General features: G+C 39.0%; 1 protein-coding gene across 2 annotated transcripts in view; it reads right to left on the bottom strand.

The window, feature by feature from the left end:
• Positions 1-18,631, bottom strand: part of PCBD2 (pterin-4 alpha-carbinolamine dehydratase 2) — a 54,035-nt gene that overhangs the window by 12,572 nt on the left and 22,832 nt on the right. The window contains exon 1 of one of the 2 annotated variants that reach the window (XM_038552204.1): positions 5,053-5,186. The exons of the other annotated variant lie outside the window; for it this stretch is intronic. Coding sequence (XP_038408132.1) covers positions 5,053-5,100 — 48 coding nt within the window. The 5' untranslated portion in view covers positions 5,101-5,186. Of the gene's footprint in view, positions 1-5,052; positions 5,187-18,631 lie in introns of those variants that run through there. 2 annotated transcript variants of the gene reach the window in all.

Below are 18,631 nucleotides of genomic sequence, written 5' to 3'. Positions count from 1 at the left end.
TAAAATAAATAAATGGCTTAAAAAGGGGGGGGGGGAGGAATGGTCACTGCAGCACAGCCTGTAAGAGTTACAGGTTTTAAAAAGCTAAAGGTCCATCAGCAAGAAACTGATTAAATATAGGATGGTCCATTTACACACAGGAATACTATGCAGCCATTAAGAGGAATGAAGAAACTCTCTGTTGACATAGAAAAACCTCCAAGAAAAAAAAAAAAAAGAAAAACCTCCAAGATACATTACTACATGAAAACCAAATGCATAACAATAGTCTGTGAATTGTACAAAGGAGAGGAAACTATATGCATGAATACCTCTGCAACCATACTTGAGAGATTGGTAACTGTGAATGACAGCGGTGGAGAGGGGAAACTGGGTGGCTGAGAAGAAGGGACCAGAAAAGACTTACTATCTCTTTGGTGCCTCTGAATTTGTGCCATATAGATACCTGGTCTACTTTTAAAAATTAGTTTGGGGAAAAATGAAGACGTCATGCAAATGAAGATCTCACTCTAAAGGGAACTGAGATAGTGCAACATATGTAACCTGGTTCATATTAAAATATTTTGGCTCATGTTAGCTTCTTAACATATGCCTACCTGTTTGGGTGGGTTTTTAGTGCCAATTTACAACATAGTTTATCCATGAGCCATATTCTATTGAGCTATGGCCATTTCAAACAAACATATGGCCAACAAATAACATATAATGGCTGATAATAGTTTCAGTCTTTCCTCTTTTGCAAATTACAAACATTTTATGAACAAGTCAATGAATGCATGATGAAGTATGACTTTTTAAGTCACTCTGCCATATTAAGGAATGTAAGCACAACAATCACGGTAAATTGGGCCCAATGAAGTTTGTCATTTGGAAATCTCCAAACCATCAGCAATTAAAAGATTTTTCCATGAACCCCAAATCAAGTATTCCTAGGGAACTTTAATTTTTCTTAAAGTTCCTTTTGTTCCATTTTATTCCATGAAAATATGAAAGACTATCAGATGCACAAAACCAAAACAAAAACCCTGTATCAATCTGTGAAATGTTTAACAGAAGTACCCTGAATGTAAAATGCAGCTTCAGCCCAAGTAACATGTACAATTTATTAAAGTTCTAAGACTTAACTTCTAGCACATATTTACAATACAAATCTTTCATTACCCAGAGCAATTCTCTTTGATAGATGTTCTTTAAATCTGCTGCCTTTTATATTTTGATTATAGACTATTGTAATTATGCCCTAAAAAAGAACATATCTCCCACTAAGAAAATGAGCACCAGCGACTCCAAAGTAATTTCCCCAGTACAATCTCCATTAAGCCTCTAAATACTTCCTTTACTAATTCAATGAATTAGAACTCTATTGTTTGTGAATCACCTTTATGTTTGTAGGCCTACAACTCTTCTTTTAGAAAACACAATTGCTATGGAAGGAAAGGATATTTACGTCTGATTAGAAATGAAAACACTATTACATAAATCAGTTTGGGCATTTCTTCACGTCTTGAAACATGATCGGCAATTTAGTCTAATTGGTGATCAAGGAAACTATCTTGTGATCAATTAAAGTAATTACCAGATTCCGGCAATACAACCTACCTTAATTTCAGCTAGAGTCTGCACTTCTTCAACTTTAATTAAAAATAATGAAAATTATTAAGCAAAATGCACAGCAAGATCATTGCCAAGCACGCACATGTCACAGGACGGGGCCTTCCCATGGTGTTGTGACTGATCAACCACATAAACACTGCCTGGTGCACCAAGAAAAGGCATTCTTTGCCCCAGAATATTACATGACTCACCATGACTTTCTCATGGAAACACTGTTAACTGTTCTAGCCACTGCAAAGGGAACATCAGATACTAATTTGCCGGCAACAGAAGAATACTCTGGACTAGCAACATGAGAATTGTGAGGAACAGACCCAACCAAAGATGTATTTGATCCATGCTTTTTTTCTCCGAAGTGTCATTCATATTTTGAGCATGTTGGTCTAGTGTAGAAATGTTAGGGTCAGAGACCTAGATTGAAATCCTAGTGCTAAAAAAAAAGAAAAGAGAAAGAAAAGAAAGGAAAGGAAGGAAAGGAAAGGAAAGGAAAGGAAAGGAAAGGAAAGGAAAGGAAAGGAAAGGAAAGGAAAGGAAAGGAAAGGAAAGGAAAGGAAAGAAAAGAAAAGAAAAGAAAAAAAGAAAGAAAGAAAGAAAGAAAGAAATCTTAGTGCTGCTATTCACTAGCTATCTGATTTCAGAGAAACCACTTAACATTTGAAGCGATCCTCAGTTTCCTATTATGTAAAAATGGAGTATGTGCCAAGCATTCTATGAGACGCTCAGTGAATGCTACTGATTATTATCATCACCAACACTTTAACTTTACAATGTCTGGGGCCTAGACAGGAAGATCCTTTCCAAACCTATGAGAAGAACCACTGAAGACCAAAGAAATTCACCCTCACAAGGATGAAAAATCAGAAACCTACTGAAAACTGTTTCTCTAAGTAAGTATCCTCATAGAAAGATTTCCAGTGGAAATGGCAATCTGTCGGTGAGCATATGAGGCAAGCAGGTGATTCCTGTGTCCTTGAAGAGCCAGACTAAAGACCTTACCTGAGGACCAACACCTAAGCAGTTTAGTATGGGTGTCTGGGGACAGACACAACCCCCACCAATCCCAGGCCACTACTCTACCTGCCTTCAAATTGATCCACTGTAGAGAATTATCTCCAATAATTCATGCCAAGACTATCCCACTTTTCTCTTAAAACTGGCTTCTCCGAGGCATCTGAAACAATGCCCACAAGGTACCAAATGAGCAGCTGGCTCTACTGTACTGTAGGCTAAATTAGTGCCCCTTAAGCTGTTGGTAATAAATATACAACCTGTGAGGTAGCATGCTCACTTCTAAACATTACCCTCAAAAGCTGTGCTCACAGAACCGTAACATTCCAGAGCCTTACAGAAAAGTTCTTAAGTCATCATTTTTGGCAATTACCGTAGTATCCCAAACAGCCATGTGGAAAAATAAGATAGCTTTTAGCTAATTATATGATACTATCTTCAAAAATATACTGTTAAATGAAGCAAGGTGCAAAACAGTTTTCTTTTGCAGAACTAGGATTTATAATTACATTAATAAATTCCTCCTGACTTCCTAGGCTAGATGACTACTCTTTGACAGAGGTCTACTAGTATCCACGCTTCTCCAGGCAGCAGAGTTGAACCAACATCAACACCTCTACCCACAATTATACCTAAGAGCCCATCATTTCTGTTTTGTTTTTAAGGAAAGTCCTCTAACTAGACAAATACCACATATCTGATGTGAGCCAAAGAAGCGCTATGGACAAGAGGATCACAAGCTGAGAATCTTTTCCCTAAAAAGACATGATTAATTTCCAAATTCCTCTGCATGTAAGTTTAAATTACATTTCCCCATATCATCATCAGCTACTATGGGGCATATCAACAGCTCTGTGTGATTAGCTTCATCTGAAATTTCTCACAATCCTTCAGTTTTGCTCTCTTGGAATCAGCACACTTCACCAGTTTCCTATCCATCATTTCCCTCTAAAGCAAAGTGAAAATATGGGTTTCAAAATCATCCCAACAGGAATTCACTAGAGAAGCCATTTACTTGGAGTTCCCTAATATCAAGTAACTTCTCATGCCTCCCTGTTGTCTCTACGGCTGCTTATGACCACCAGATAGGTGCTTGGGAAAAGCCTCATTGGAAGTTGTCTTTCCTAATCAGCTGATAATTCCTGTTTGTTATCCTTCAGGAGTCTCATGAAATAAGAGGTATGGCAAAGACTTCCAAATATTTTTTGCTTTGTTTTAGTCAAATTAGAATTCATGAATTAAATCCTTCAAGAATTAGAATTCAGGCTCCTTGTCATTGTCACCATTATGCAATTTATAAAAATTCAAATTTATATAGAAAAATATCCTTAGGCTTCAACTTTATGCATCCAGATCACTAAGATATATGGAATATCTAGCCAAATACATTTTTAAAAAATCAAATAACAGGCAAAATGGCAGTCTACTCCCGACCTTTTCTTCTTTATAATCAACTGGCTCCTTTTAAAGAGATGCTACTACTACCTGCACTATGTGATTCCAATATATTATCTGACATGATACTGTCCTGCCCTATTATTGTACCTAAGTTTAAATAGAGAGAAGGCAAAAAAGCTTCTGCTCCAATTGGAGTATTTTAAATTAAACTGAAAGTCAAGATCCTCCAACAATAAAACCAAAAGAGTTGAAGGAATAGAACAAGGGTTCAGAGCAGAAAGAACACCTACTCTCACAGCATGGGGTAGGGAGAGATGGTACTCAAAAAATACTTTAAAGAAACAAAGCAATACCTGTTTGGCTTACCTGTCCAGAAAATACATTTTCTATGAGCAGTACACATTTTGCAAAACAGAGTCTCATCTCACATCACAAAATCTGTAACTGTATAAAAAGGTCTATCCCACCATCAACAAATTCATACTTAGTCTTTGCTTATTTCTATATTGGATCAATTCTCCTTTTAAGGGTTTTTAAGTACAGTTTTGATGACATTTGCCAATATCTTCTGTGAGAAAAATATACCACTGAAACATTCAAGCCCGATCAGACCTCCAGATAATTCAGCAGAGGACCTCCAGCGATAGACGGCTGCAATGCATCACTGCAAGCAAACAGCCTGCCAGACCCACTTCTCAGAAAACACTGCCAATCCAGAAGAAGCCTGGTGAAGAAGGAGACCATCTCTTAACTCGTCTGTATTTATTTGTTTCAAAGTGCACACATAGGTTGTGAACTTGAAAAGGTCCCTGAACCTGTCAGAGTCTTCAGACACTGAGCTAAAGCAAACCACAAATATATTCAGAATTTATCCTCAACCTGTTATGATGAGGCTTAAGGAGAGACCTTTGGATAGTTAAAAGATTGAAACTAGGGACTTTTTTGTTTCTGTTTTAAACAGTATTACTAAAGAATTGAAGAAAAATCTCAGGGCTGGACACACAGAGAGAGTAAAACAGACTTAGCACTTACCCTGCTTTTGGTATCAAAAGACTCAGAGGGTCTGGTGGATGGTGTCATCTCATCCTGAAAAGTTCTAATCCCAGCTCTGTCTCATTCTCTGGCCTTGAACGAATCCTAAACCTCACTCACCTCCCTCTCCCCGTCCCTGTAAATCAGAAGCTCTACTACTTAGCTTCACTGTGCAAGGTGTTCTCATAAAAACATGCAGAGTGCTTTGCACAGAAAACATGTTACTGGGCAATACTGCAAAGGTTCCAATCTGCTTGAATCCTACACAAAGTAATTTTATGCAATTTTTTTCCTCTAGAAAAGTTGCTCTGTGTGGCCAAGTAAACTTGGTTGCATCCTGGATATGAAGGAAAAAATTAAGTCTCTGTGATAAAAATTCACAAGTAAGGCTAACAATTCAGGAAATAGTAATGGACAGAAGAAATCTTTAAAAGAACAAATGCTTACTTAGGTCAATTCTTTCTACAGTACTCCTATATAAATTACCTTAGCTTCAATTGTTGATCACGTTGGGTTTTTAGGGTTTGGGGTATTTTTTTTAATCATTCATAATATCCTGAGGAGGGGGAAAAACAGTCTGTTTTCCTGGAAGTATATAAATGGGAAAGTTGGCTTTCCCTCTTTCAAGCAGGCTCCCATCCAGTCCCACCACGGAGCAGCTGCCTTCTCTGTGCACGTGAGGGCTGACGGGCCGGCAGCACCCGATGAAGCTCCATCTCCACACCAAGACCTGCACAGCTTGCCTGCAACACCACCGGAGAAGAACACCACCGGCTCTCACACACCGGCACAAAGAAGACACAGAGATGTTGCTGGAGAGGGAGTACTCTGCCACTTGATCCAATTCCTCAAGAGAAATGCTTCCCTTTTGTTTTTCCAAAGTTTATTATTGCATACCTTATGCAAATCCTACTTTCTCCATCGGGCCATAATATTTGAGAAAAACTCAAGTCAAATTAAAGGCTTCAATAGCCTTGCCAAAAGCACTGTGATTTTCCTATAAAAAAAATTATTCCAATTTGTTGATCTTACAGAGGATGAAACATACTGTAACAATCTTCATAATTTATGTCCTGTTGGGACACAAAGATTTAAAGTAACATAATACAGAGCTGCATCATGGCTAATCTAAACCACCTGACCAGATAAACACCAGCTTCCCTTCTCTCCTCAGCAAGGGCATTTCTGTTTATTGTCATATCATTTCCTCATTCTAGGAACATGCAGAATAAATGCAGCCAACCTGCATTTCAGTGGGAGGCTGAGCTGGCCTTTCCCATGTCAGGAGGTTTGTGTGCACACAGGTACCAGTACAATGTCAAGGGCTTACAAGACAGAAAACAACCCAGGAATTCCACCCTCAAAATCATTTACAGCGAAGCAAATATGGATTCGTCCAGTACAATCTGGACCAGGTGTGGTGTTATAAACCACAATCTTTGGGGTCGTTTTTTTTTTTTTTTTTTTAACGTCACTGAAGAGGTAATTCTTTCCAACAAATTATGGTGCTTACTATGAGCCAAATTTTTATAAATGTTTCAATCATGCCTCTTGCTATGTTCACAAGCACTCCTGATCTGATTAACTAAACTGAAACACCCAAATTAACCAAGATCTTTTTGGAGGTGAGTAATCTTGGTAGAAGATAAAGACAAAGAGCCCCTGCAGCACTGACCATGGCCATTTCTGGTGCACAACTACACAGGACAGATTTTAAATTGGGAGGTTTCTCCAGGGTCCAAATCCCTTCAGCCCTTCTCACATATGCAAACCTTACTGGGCAGAGCAAGGTTTTTCAGGGGGACTTAAGGGAAGGGTTTAAAGTTTCAATTGTGAAAGAAAAAGTGCAGGAACACATGTGCATTCGGCAGATAACAATTCACTGAAAATATTTTAAAACAAAACAAAACGCCTGTCTGACTGAATTTTTATAAACGTGGTTGCGGAAGAGGAAAACAAACAATTGTTTAAGGATGGTTTCAAATGCTGCTCTCTGCTATTACTGAGAATTTTCAAAACTTTTCATGCTCCATTGGAAACGGCTCTGCTTCACAAGCTGTTCTTGTTGGTCCTGCCAAAGAAATGGTCTGATACACTTTATTGCAAGTTTATCGATTTGCTTACCCAAGCAAATATATATAATTACCTCTGCCTATCAAGACGGGTGTACAATAGGATTCCTCCACAGAAAGCAGTGAGATGATTAAAAGACAATGGGATGGGGGCACCTGGGTGGGTCATTCGGTTAAGTGTCTGCCTTCAGTTCAAATCATGAACCCAGGGTCCTGGGATCAAGTCCAGCATTGGGCTCCCTGCTCAGTGAGGAGCCTGCTTCTCCTTCTTCCTCTGCCCCTTCCCCTGCTTGTGTGCTCTCTTGTGCATTTCTATGAAATGAAATGAAATGAAATGAAATGAAATGAATGAAATGAATGAAATGAAATGAAATGAAATTGAAATGAAATGAAATCTAAGGGGATGAGATGGATTAGCAGACACCAGGCATGTGGGTCCTCCACCCCAGCTCCACTGGAGTGGCCACTGCAATGTCCTAATCCAGTTCCACCAGTTCCAGAATGTGCAGAACCTGAGCCAACCCGACCAGCACAGTTTTTCACTAAGATGTGTACAGGAATGAACACAGCAAACAGATACAATTTGTGTCACAACCTGGAGCCCTCTGATTTGTGAAATTAAAGAAAATAAATCTTGTGAAATCAAACAGAAAGTATCTTTTTTCAGACAATAGACATTCCGTAATGGGTTTGAATTTAACATTCTGCATTTTGTAAAAATTTAAGGTGACAGATTATAAACAAGCAATATTACTGGCGACATTACAAATTAGTGCTATCATAATAAGTTCTGGTAAAAGTAGGTCTTTTGCCTTAAAGCACTCACACCTTGGACTGAGACCCCACTAGCTAATTCTTGTTTTCATTATGTTTATACATCTTCCCACACTTCTAGTACCACTTCAAAATCAGCTCACAATGCTCTGAAATCATGAGGACCTAGGTCACTATGCGGTTCTCTGATGATGAAGAGCCTTATCCAATGAGCTACAATGTGACTGTCCTCAAGCCTTGACTTGTCACAATCCTGCATCTTCATTTTTTTCAATCTGTATGCCAAAGAGTTATCCTAGCAATTACATTTTTAGATCTATACCCTAAGGAAACTCTCACATCTGTACATAAGGAGACATAAGGATGCTTGTTACAGAACTGACAGTAATAATGAGCAGTGCCGAGAACCTAAATGTCCATCAATAGGGGCACCTGGGTGGCTCAGTGGTTGAGCATCTGCCTTTGGCTCAGGTTGTGATCGCAGGGTCCTGGAATAGAGTCCTGCATCAGGTTCCCCGCAGGTAGCCTACTTCTCCCTCTGCCTGTGTCTCTGCCTCTCTCTGTCTCTAATGAATCAATCAATCAATCAAATCTTTAAATAAATAAATAAATGCCCATCAACAGGGGGAATGGATAAACTTGGTTAATTTATTTACAATTGTATTTCATTTTCAGAGGAATAGAACATTTAAAAAACAAAGTACTATGTGAGAAGCAGATGGAAGAGTATTAGTCTAGGAATCCAAAACCTGGGTTCTGTACCCATACCTTGAGCAAGCTACAACACTTGGCTGGGTTAAGACTCCCTACGGACACTACAGGAGGTGATGTGTACCAATCACATAGCACAGTCCCTTCACACACAGAAATGTTCAATTAAAAAGAACAGCAGCTAATAATGATAGCCCATCACCATCTAGCAGGTTGATCATTTTTATTTTACAGAGAAGAGAACTGAGGCTGTAAGAGTCTAAGTCATGTGTCCAGAATCACACATCTCATCAAAGGTGAAGCTAGGATTCGAATCCAAGTATGCCCAACTCCAAAGCCCCCACATGTATATCTAGGACAAATCCCTGATGTCAGGTTATACTTTTTCCATTTATTTCCTTTACCTAAAAGTTAATGATAGCAAAAATAAGTTTCCTATACTTTTTACTTTCAAAGTTTATTTTAAAAAAAAAAGATTTTATTTATTTATTCATGAGAGACACACAGAGAGAGGCAAGAGACAGAGGCAGAGGGAGAAGCTGGCTCCATGCAGGGAGCCCGATGTGAGACTCGAACCCGGGACTGTGGGATCATGTCCTGAGCCAAAGGCAGATGCTCAACCGCTGAGCCACCCAGGCATCCCTTTCAAAGTTTAATTAAAGAGAAAAATTAAACAGAACAAAAACTTTAGAAAAAGGAAGAACTTTTATAATTTTTTTCCTATGCCTTTCCCCTCAACTGTCATAGTACTATTCATTTACTGTGTACTCTGAACATGAAAACATCTTACTCATTTTTCAGTTAGTTCCATGGTCTTCTTTACTTCTTTTTAGAAGCCACACAATCTCAGAGAGAATGCGTCATCTTCTCTTTGAGAAACTATTTCATGTACACAATTCAAGCACGTAGGAGACATGGATACCAAATATGTCTTTCTAAGTCAAGCCTTCTGAACATTAAGATTCTTTGAATTCTCTATCAATACATTGTGGAGTTTTAGGGGCAAAACTAGAAGACCAACTGTATAATTTGAGGTCTATGGAATAAATGAGACATCTTTCTTTAAATCTTTTTTTTTTTTCAACACGCAGTAAAAACATTAGATAATATGGTAAAGTCCTCTTTAGCTGAGCACCTATTAAAGCAACCAATTAGCACAAGTACTGTGCCAAAACTATGACAATTGAACCTGTAAAAACAAACACTCCACCCAACAAACTTCAAACAACAGGGACATTGTCGTCAAATCCTCCAACATGCAGGGAGAGTACGCTGTGGAAAGATCCCCAGAGTAGACTTCTCTGAGACCAAGGTTCTTATTGTCAAATATTTCTTCCAGCCACATGTGTGACTGGGGCTTGCCACTCACCCTTCATGCTCAGCTCTGGTTTCTCCAGGAAAGAACCACTGGCTGAGCAGCTGTGAAAAGGCCAAGCAGTCAGGAAGCAAAACTGCTATTACGTAGCTCTGACTTTAGTGCTTAGAGAAAAGAGTACAACAGACATCAAATGATCTCCATCTTAGGCTTTCAAAATGATGACACTGGTAGACCATAATGAGGTTAAAGTCTCCATTATTGTCTTGCTCCGCCTAATCTTCCTCAGGCACCAAGTGCAAACTTGGGGGCCCTGCCTGCCCTGAGATGTATTCTTCATCAAAACCTTGAGAATTATGAGCAATTACAAATTCAAATACAAAAAATATGCTGAGCTGTGATTGTGGAGAGTGTGATTGTGGAGAGTGGGCAAGGGATGCCTGGGTGGCTCAGAAATAAATTCGGGGGAGGTTCTGAAAGACATGTATGATCCAGAGTGCCATGTTTTATGAGACCAACGGGGTTGGGGCTGGCAGGGACTGCAGCACTTAACTGGCCCAAACCCTCAAGGCTCAGAAAAGCATGCCTTGCAATTTTTAGTTTGAATTAATTTTCTCTACTAAACATCTAAAGAGATGTTCTGCTTTAACTTTAAATCCTTCTGAGCCCACACAGAATGTTATGGAAAAGTGCCTAAATGGTCCTGTGATACATGAAGTCCAGAAACAGAAAAGGGGAACGTGTGCTTGAGGTACAGGCTTAGCACTCCCACCTTGGATACTTATTCCTCCCTGCCAGCCTTGACTTCCCCACCGCAACAGTAAGGGGGAAGACCAATGATGGCAGGGTTCCTCCTGCTGGGTGATGTGATGACCAGAATACAGAGATAAGTTCTGTGTTCGATGATGATGATGATGATGATGATGATGATGATAAGAAGAAGATTATTAAGATTCTTCTCAGAGCATAGACTTGGAGTCTCCTTCAGCCAGTAATCATACTATTTAGGAAGTAAGGGTTTGTTTTTTTTTCATGGTACTTAGGAGACAGTCTAGAGTTCTTTGTCTGGCATAAATAACTTACTTTGGATCTCAGAAGTGTTTTTATATGAGCTAGTAAAACTTTAAGGTAGTTAAGTATCCCATTTATCTTTCAGTTTCATATACTAGGAGAGTGGACACCAAGTCACAATTATCTGTCCCAGCCTTTCCAGAAAGAGCACTTTTGAACCTTCTTAAGTGTTTCATCTGTTGCCTTCCTTAGATGCAGTGAAGGCTTTGGGCCTGGAGATCATGTCCACACATGGTGGGTGCTGCAGAGGATTTCTGCAGTCACTGCTTTTTTAGCATAGACTGAGGTGAGGCACTTTGCATTACTTTCTCCTGACTGCCTCAAATTTCAGTTAAAACCTCCTTCAAAGATGATGAAGCTTCCTTTAACTCAGCAGATGACCCACACACATTATTACATGGGCATAACAGGTTATGGATATAAAGTTCTAAAAATTCCACAATCTCAGACGAAAAAGTTGAAAATAAGAAAATCAATGACCGTTATTAACATAAGCTTGTAATTAAGTTAGAAATCCTGTCTGGCCACTGTCTGTTTGTATACCACATACAGAGTATTACTAAGAAGGCAGAGTATTACTGACCAATGATAACTAAAAGAGAAGATTCTAGGTTGGTGTTTTCCCTCGAAATTCAGTACTATTCAGCACTTTCTTTAAATGTATTTCCTTTAAACAGTAAATATGGTCAGATATATTTCAAATATGGTGTTTTGTTAAAGACTAACACTGTAAGAATGGGTTTAACCTGAGGTACATGCATGTCTCAGTCCTTTGTATACCGAACTCTTGATTGCAGCTCAGGTCATGATCTCAGGGTTGTGAAACCGGGCCCCCACATCAGGCTCTGCACTGGGCATGGAGCCTGGTTAAGAGTCTCTCTTTCTTTCCCTCCTCCCTCCCCCTGGTCCTCTATTAAAAAAAAAAAAATGGATTAGCTTAAAAAAAATCCGCTCACCACTGACAATAGAGACGATGATGGTTACACGAATATATCTAATATTTACAGTCCCTTTAAATAAAGTCTTCGGCTTTCACAAGTATATATAGGCCCTACTTCATTGAGAATCTTAAAAAATTAAAGGTAAACAGATTTTTTTGATGCAACACCTTTCTGTTGCCACTTGTAAGTTTATGAGTTAGTAATGAGTAAGTTTGGTCCCACCAAAGCAAATGGGAAATGATTTGGGTTTTAACTCAATAACTTAAAACCTGGTAATAAGTTCCTTTAATAGCATTCTACATATACATTAAAAGTAATTGAACTTTCTAAACCTAATGCTTGAATTTCAGACAGCATTCAAGCATTCCTAACTTCACAACCTGCTAACTCTATCCCTTCCCCTGCACAGCACCACCTCAGCACCAGCTTCCCAGCCTCTATTTGCACAAAATTAAGTCAGAGGTTCATTTCCTTTACCCAAACTCCAATCCAAACTCCAACCCTGTGCTCAAGTGTCCCACCCAACCCACAAAACCACCATGTAACGGTCTCTGCTCCAAAGGGTGATGACACTCAACAGTGAAAATCGGCTCTGAAACTCAGTGTCGCTGAGAGCCACACCATATTACAGAGGCTACGTAGTTAGCCAGTGAAAAAGCGACCTCAGAGTACCTCTGCTGCCACTTCTCAGTGAGAAAATCACTTTTAGAAGCTAGTCAAAGCACCACATGGGGGGCAGCTAACAGAGCCGCAGCCAGTTTCATATCTGGTACCCAAGGCAGTGACCACAGTGACAAAGCCCGAGATGCGCATGACGATAAATACTGCAAGGCAGCAACATGGTAGGTAGAGAGGCTACAGAACTGCAGACCAAGAAGCAAAACCTCGAACCCCCCACTCCCAAAGCTAAAACGTTTCCTTGTGTGAGAAACAGAACGACCACTAACAATTTTCGGAAATAATGTTTGAATCTTGGCTCAATTGGATAATTTTGTTCTGCACCAAAGACAATTCCATTCAAATTCCCAAAGTCTACGGGTAGATCTATACTTATTTCAAGATATAGTTTCCTTCCAAGCCCAAAGAAATGAAAGGCAGAAACTGGCAAAAGAAAAAAAAAAAAAAACATGTAGAAGATGGTTTGCCATTTTATGAAAAACAAATGAAGAATTACAGTCACATCACACTGATAAACTGAGAGGCTGCCAGTGGTTTTCAGGGCAGATGTAACATTTTACCAAATGTGATTGTTTGTGAACGAAATAATTCTGATCAAAAACTTAATTGCAGCCAAAGTGAGCCCTGGGCTGTGTCACCATAATCCAGTCTGACAGGAAGCAGTGAGTGGAGATTCCTACTGTGAACGGAGCACATGTGAAAGGTCAGCTCTGGCCTGGAACTTCAAAACCGTTAACGTGTAAAACAGTGTGCATTAGAGCCCGGAATGGCTAACCACTGGATTAGCGGATGTCCGCTGTGTGGGTCTGATGTGCTTTTGGCAGGTAATGGTTAATTTGTAAATAGGCAAGGTATTGTAACTTTCTTCTGTGCCTCTTCCCAACACTGGTCAGCAGAGCCCATTCTTAATTACAGACCCAGAGTATTACAATATTAGATGTATATAACATAGACTCATTATAACAAAGTTTTGGATTTTTAAAGGATTCTTATTTTTTAAGAATTTGGTGAAGGAAAAGTTGCATGCAGTTAAAAAAAATGTTTGCTTGTATAATGAATGAAAAAATGTTTCACGTAAAATCTGTTTGTTCATCCAACACCAACTATATAACAACAGTCAAAATTTGCCAAGTGAGGATTTCATTACTAGAAATATAAACTTTACTCATATATACTCATATATACTATCATCTGAAAAAACAATTATACAATGCTGTTTTGCATGGCTTAAAACAAAATTCTAAAATGCAGTTAAGTACCACAGTTTTCATTTCTCAATGTGAGATGTTATTCATGAAAGAACCAAAGTAAACATGTTTTATGAGCCAGTGCATGCAAAAGTGCTTTATACATATTTTGTGCTATAAAAGTTGGCCCATTTGACTCTAAATTAGCCATTTCTACCATATCTAAACCAATTACAGTAACAGAGTATTAATGAGTGATAAAAGCTGGCACTGGGCACTTCAGTGATTCTTTTAGGATTTAACTCATTTCTGAGTTAAGGGTAAATAATACTTCTCTTTGAAAATAAGCAGGTCTTCTAAAATACATTTTATTTTTGTTCTCAAAATCAACCTTCTAAGACTGTGTCTTTGGTAGCTGGACAGATGCGGCTGCTGGGCCCTCTGTAGGCTAAACCTTGAGATCCTGAAAAAGGCTATGTGGCAAGGCAGACCCATTGCATGGCCAGCACTCTCATGATTCCTATCTCCTCCAGAACATCAACTGACACATTTATTTATTTATTTATTTATTTATTCATTCATTCATTCATTCAGAGAGAGAGAGAGAGAGGCAGAGACACAGGCAGAGGGAGAAGCAGACTCCATGCAGGGAGCCCGACGTGAGACTCGATCCTGGGTCTCCAGGATCACACCCCAGGCTTCAGGCGGCGCTAAACCGCTGTGCCACCGGGACTGTCCTCAACTGATACATTTAAAAACAAAACCACACATATGCTTCTAACTGCAATGGAAGATGGAGGAGAAAAACTAATTGTGGCCAGCAAAATCTCTCGTTTCCACTTTCTGTACAGGATCTGAAACATTTAACATAACAGGAATATTTGGCATCTCCTGAACAGTCTGTCCCTGAAAATACAGGATATGCATGTATACCAATCTGCTGCTCTGTACCAAGCACCTTTCCAGACTCTGGGCCCCGTGACACTGTCCCTGTCCCCCTAGGAGCCCACAGTGTGGTAGGAGAGGACAGAAAGGCCAACTGTGAAGACCTGGTAAGAAAGGAGGTAGAAGAGTAAACAACTGAGAAAGTCTGGGTCAGAAACTGGTGCTGGGCACACCCATCTTCCATCTTCACCCCTCTTTTCCACATACCTCTGAGTGGACACTGCACTGGCAATCCAGGGTCACAAGGGCGGGGGGGGGGGATGGGGAGAGGGCAGCTGCCCAAGTTAACCTAGAAGTGGACAATGATGTCATGATTTACCAACAAAATATTTTACAAGGCTCCAAACTGCTCATTACGGAAATTTTTTATACTGTTAAGTGATTAATTACACCAGGTAACACACTCAATGTATGTAATTTTAGCCTCACTCCAAATTATTTCTTCCATGCACTACCACCTTATTCTAGGCTACCATTCCCTTTGGTGAGGCTCAGGCTCAAAGAAGCTTGCAAAGGTCCCTCCAGAAGGATAATCAGCAAGGCAGAGATGCCTCCACACTGAGCTCCAACCTAACATGGGTATGCCCACTCAGGGTTATGAACCCAGTTCTGAGGTCCTGCAGGCTGCCTCACCCACGGGATCAACCCTAAGGACTCTCTCAGGAGCAAGACGACTGCTCAGAGACACTGATTATATCTTAATTAGCTTATATTTGTTTACATGTCAAAATACAGAATGTCCAGAAAGCTGAACTTATGCTTTCATTCAGTTCTGGACTATAAGTTAGTTTTCACGAATCCAAAGAAATATGTTACTGGTTTCTTTTTAAGGACTCACGTTCAAATGGGAGGATGCCAAAGAAATTAATCATTCAATTCTTATTTGTAGGAGTAGATTATCTGTAACTTGTAAATTATTTTGATTTACAGTGAATCATTATTGTATCCATAAATGCTGGAAAGTTGGTGAACAACATGATATAACGACACCCCAAAATAATTTTAGAACTGCAGGTGTACAAATCATAACACGTGGGAGATGACTCAAAGGATAATGGGGAATAAAACAGCTTAGAAGGGTCACATAAAGGAGGGAAAGGGGTGAGGGCATGCACCCCAATTTTCCAAGATGTCTGTAAAACCAAACTACTAATTTCTAGGCAGATGCGGTGGAGCAGTCAGGCATGGGCAGCAGAGTCAACAGTTACGTTCAAACAAGGGAAGGCAAAATGCTCCATAATTTACAACAACCCAATCACACTGCTCATTCTTTTGAGGTTAAATGCTACTGACATAAGCTACACCTGAATCCAATCAATGCAGAGACGTTGAGAAGATTCACACGAAAGGGCTAAATTTGTCACAAATGGGTTGGTTTCCGATCTTAATGTAGCCAAGTTGCTTTACTCTGACCTCCATTGAACAAATCAACTTAATGGGCACTAGGAGTGCTATAAAACTTAACAATGGAGTGATTTTTAACTTTTAAAATATAGTTATGAAGCAAAATGTTGGATAGCTCCTACAATACTGGAAATCAAATTAAATCTAGATGTTTTTTAACAGTCTTGACAGATATAATCCTAGTTACCATGTAAATTTATGGTAAGCTGCTGTGATATTAGCCACAGGTGCTACTTTTAATATATGAGCCGCATCTGGCTGGGAATAGAATTTCTCAGAGGACTGAAAATGACCTCACTATCAGACAATGGAAGGGAAAAAAACAAGACCACTGTGGCATATAAAAAGCTGAAGATGTGGTCCACAACTAAATATTTCACATAAAATTCATTTTAACTCTGCAGTTATAGGTTAAAGGATATTATGCTTTCAATATCTAAAAAGCATAGATATATTTCAACCAAATAGCCAAAAGATTAAGAATGTAAGACAGTTATGAATGCCCTGGCTACATACATAATACTGGTTTTCCAAACTTTGATCAATGTCAGAAAAATGATGCACGAAGACTTGAAAAGAAAATTCTTTCATGGTTCCCAAGAACACAACATGATTAGACATCACCAGGCATACCAAACCAAGATGTAACAATTACTGATCTCTACGCAGCAGCAACTCTCCAGCACCTGGCCAACATCACTGGCTGTGTTTTTAAAGTTCTTTGGAGTTATTCATCACACCCAAGAAAACATTCTCATCAGGTGAAATTAAAAAAAAAATCACTACAAGTATTTACCATTCTGAGTTTTAAAACTGCTAATATCACCCATAGACATCCACAGGGAGAAAGCACAAGTTTCTCTTACCTAACCAACTCAAAAATTAAAAAATGAGTATGTACAAAACATGGAATTGTTTCCTTTTAAGAAACTATTCCTGAACCATTTGAAAGCCATCATTTGCTAGAGAACTGGCAAGTGTGGAAATGTGATAAAGGATTTACAAAGATTTAATTTCCTATGAAATAACTCTTCCTGAATTAAACAAGCCTTCTTTATCTGAAAAACATCTCTAAAAGAGAAACATTTCTATGAAAATATTCCCTACATCATTCCACTGAGCTGTGAGAATGGTAGCTACAAAGCCCTGTAACATAACATTTTCCTTCTGACCTTCTCAAGTAACTTGAAAGGGCTTGATTTTTTAGCTTCAGGAGATCAATCTAGGTGATGATTTCTATTTACTTTAAAAAAAAAAAAAAGTAATTGGATCTATGCCTGATCTCCAAGGGCATCAAGACCCTGAATATCTTTAACCTAAGAACAACCTGGTAAGACTCCCTGATACTTTTGTAATCAACCGGCAGCATGAATATGGATCATTTAGAAAAGGTAGGGTCACAAAGCCTCAGCTGTGAAATGGTGGGTTACTGCAGAAAAGTACTGGTTAAATTACATATGGCCTTTCCGTCCAATGGAATAGAGAGAGAAAGAGAGACAAAGAAAAAATATGTATAAACATACATCCCACTATATATATATATACACACACACAAACACACACACATATATATATCCCATCAATGAAAGTCATGAAGTAAAATATTTTTTGTCAGAGAAAAATGTTCACTATACATGAAGGAAAAAAAGTGAGCAAAATACATCTACACTATGACCCCAAACCTATATAGATACATACATACATAGAAGTTATAGATTCACACATACTGCTTTTTAAGCAAGCAGAAAGATTACAGGTACATTTTTCTTCTTTGTACTTTTTTTGTGCTTTCCAAATTATAAAACATACTATGCCATCAGAAAAAAAAAATGTTGTAGTTTATTAACAAATTAAACATACTACACAGATGTAACAGGGTGCTGTCATTCCCAGAGGAATGAGAAAGGCCTGGCTGAGATCCATGGGGTATGCAAGTAATGCATACATGTTAAACCCTTCAACTGAAACCTTGCAGTTGTAAATAAATAGGAAGACTGAAGAAACTTGTTCTCGAGCTTACATAGCAGAACCACACTTTAAGACATCCAGAATTACAAATGCCCTCTCTTCTACACATCTCTATCCACGGCTGTACGGTCAGTGGCTCAGAAAGCTGGCGTCTCTCGGTGCAGGACAAGTTTAACCTCTTACATAGAGTTCTAATTTGCCAAGTAAAGTTTTTAGCTTTAACTCTATAGACCTTCATTCTGGAAATGACTTCCCCCTTCCAAGCTGTAGTCGACTTAGGGCCAATAACTGAATGATCAAGTATTATAAATGACTGTTATCAGGGCAAGGCATGGAGAACCATACAGTAATTTACAGGTCAAAATCCAAACAATACCTGGCTTCTCTTTTCTTCAAAATACACAAAGAACATGTAGCCTCCTTTAGGCCCTCCAAAATAGGCATTTTATCCTAAATGAAGAAACAGACTTGATTTTGAACTCAACAGCAGAGTTGGTCATTCAAAAGTCTAAG

The sequence above is a fragment of the Canis lupus genome, chromosome 11 (assembly GCF_011100685.1).
Source record: "Canis lupus familiaris isolate Mischka breed German Shepherd chromosome 11, alternate assembly UU_Cfam_GSD_1.0, whole genome shotgun sequence".
Lineage (NCBI taxonomy): Eukaryota > Metazoa > Chordata > Mammalia > Carnivora > Canidae > Canis > Canis lupus.
The sequence above is the reverse complement of the archived record's forward strand: the minus strand, read 5'-3'. Positions and strand labels throughout refer to the sequence as shown.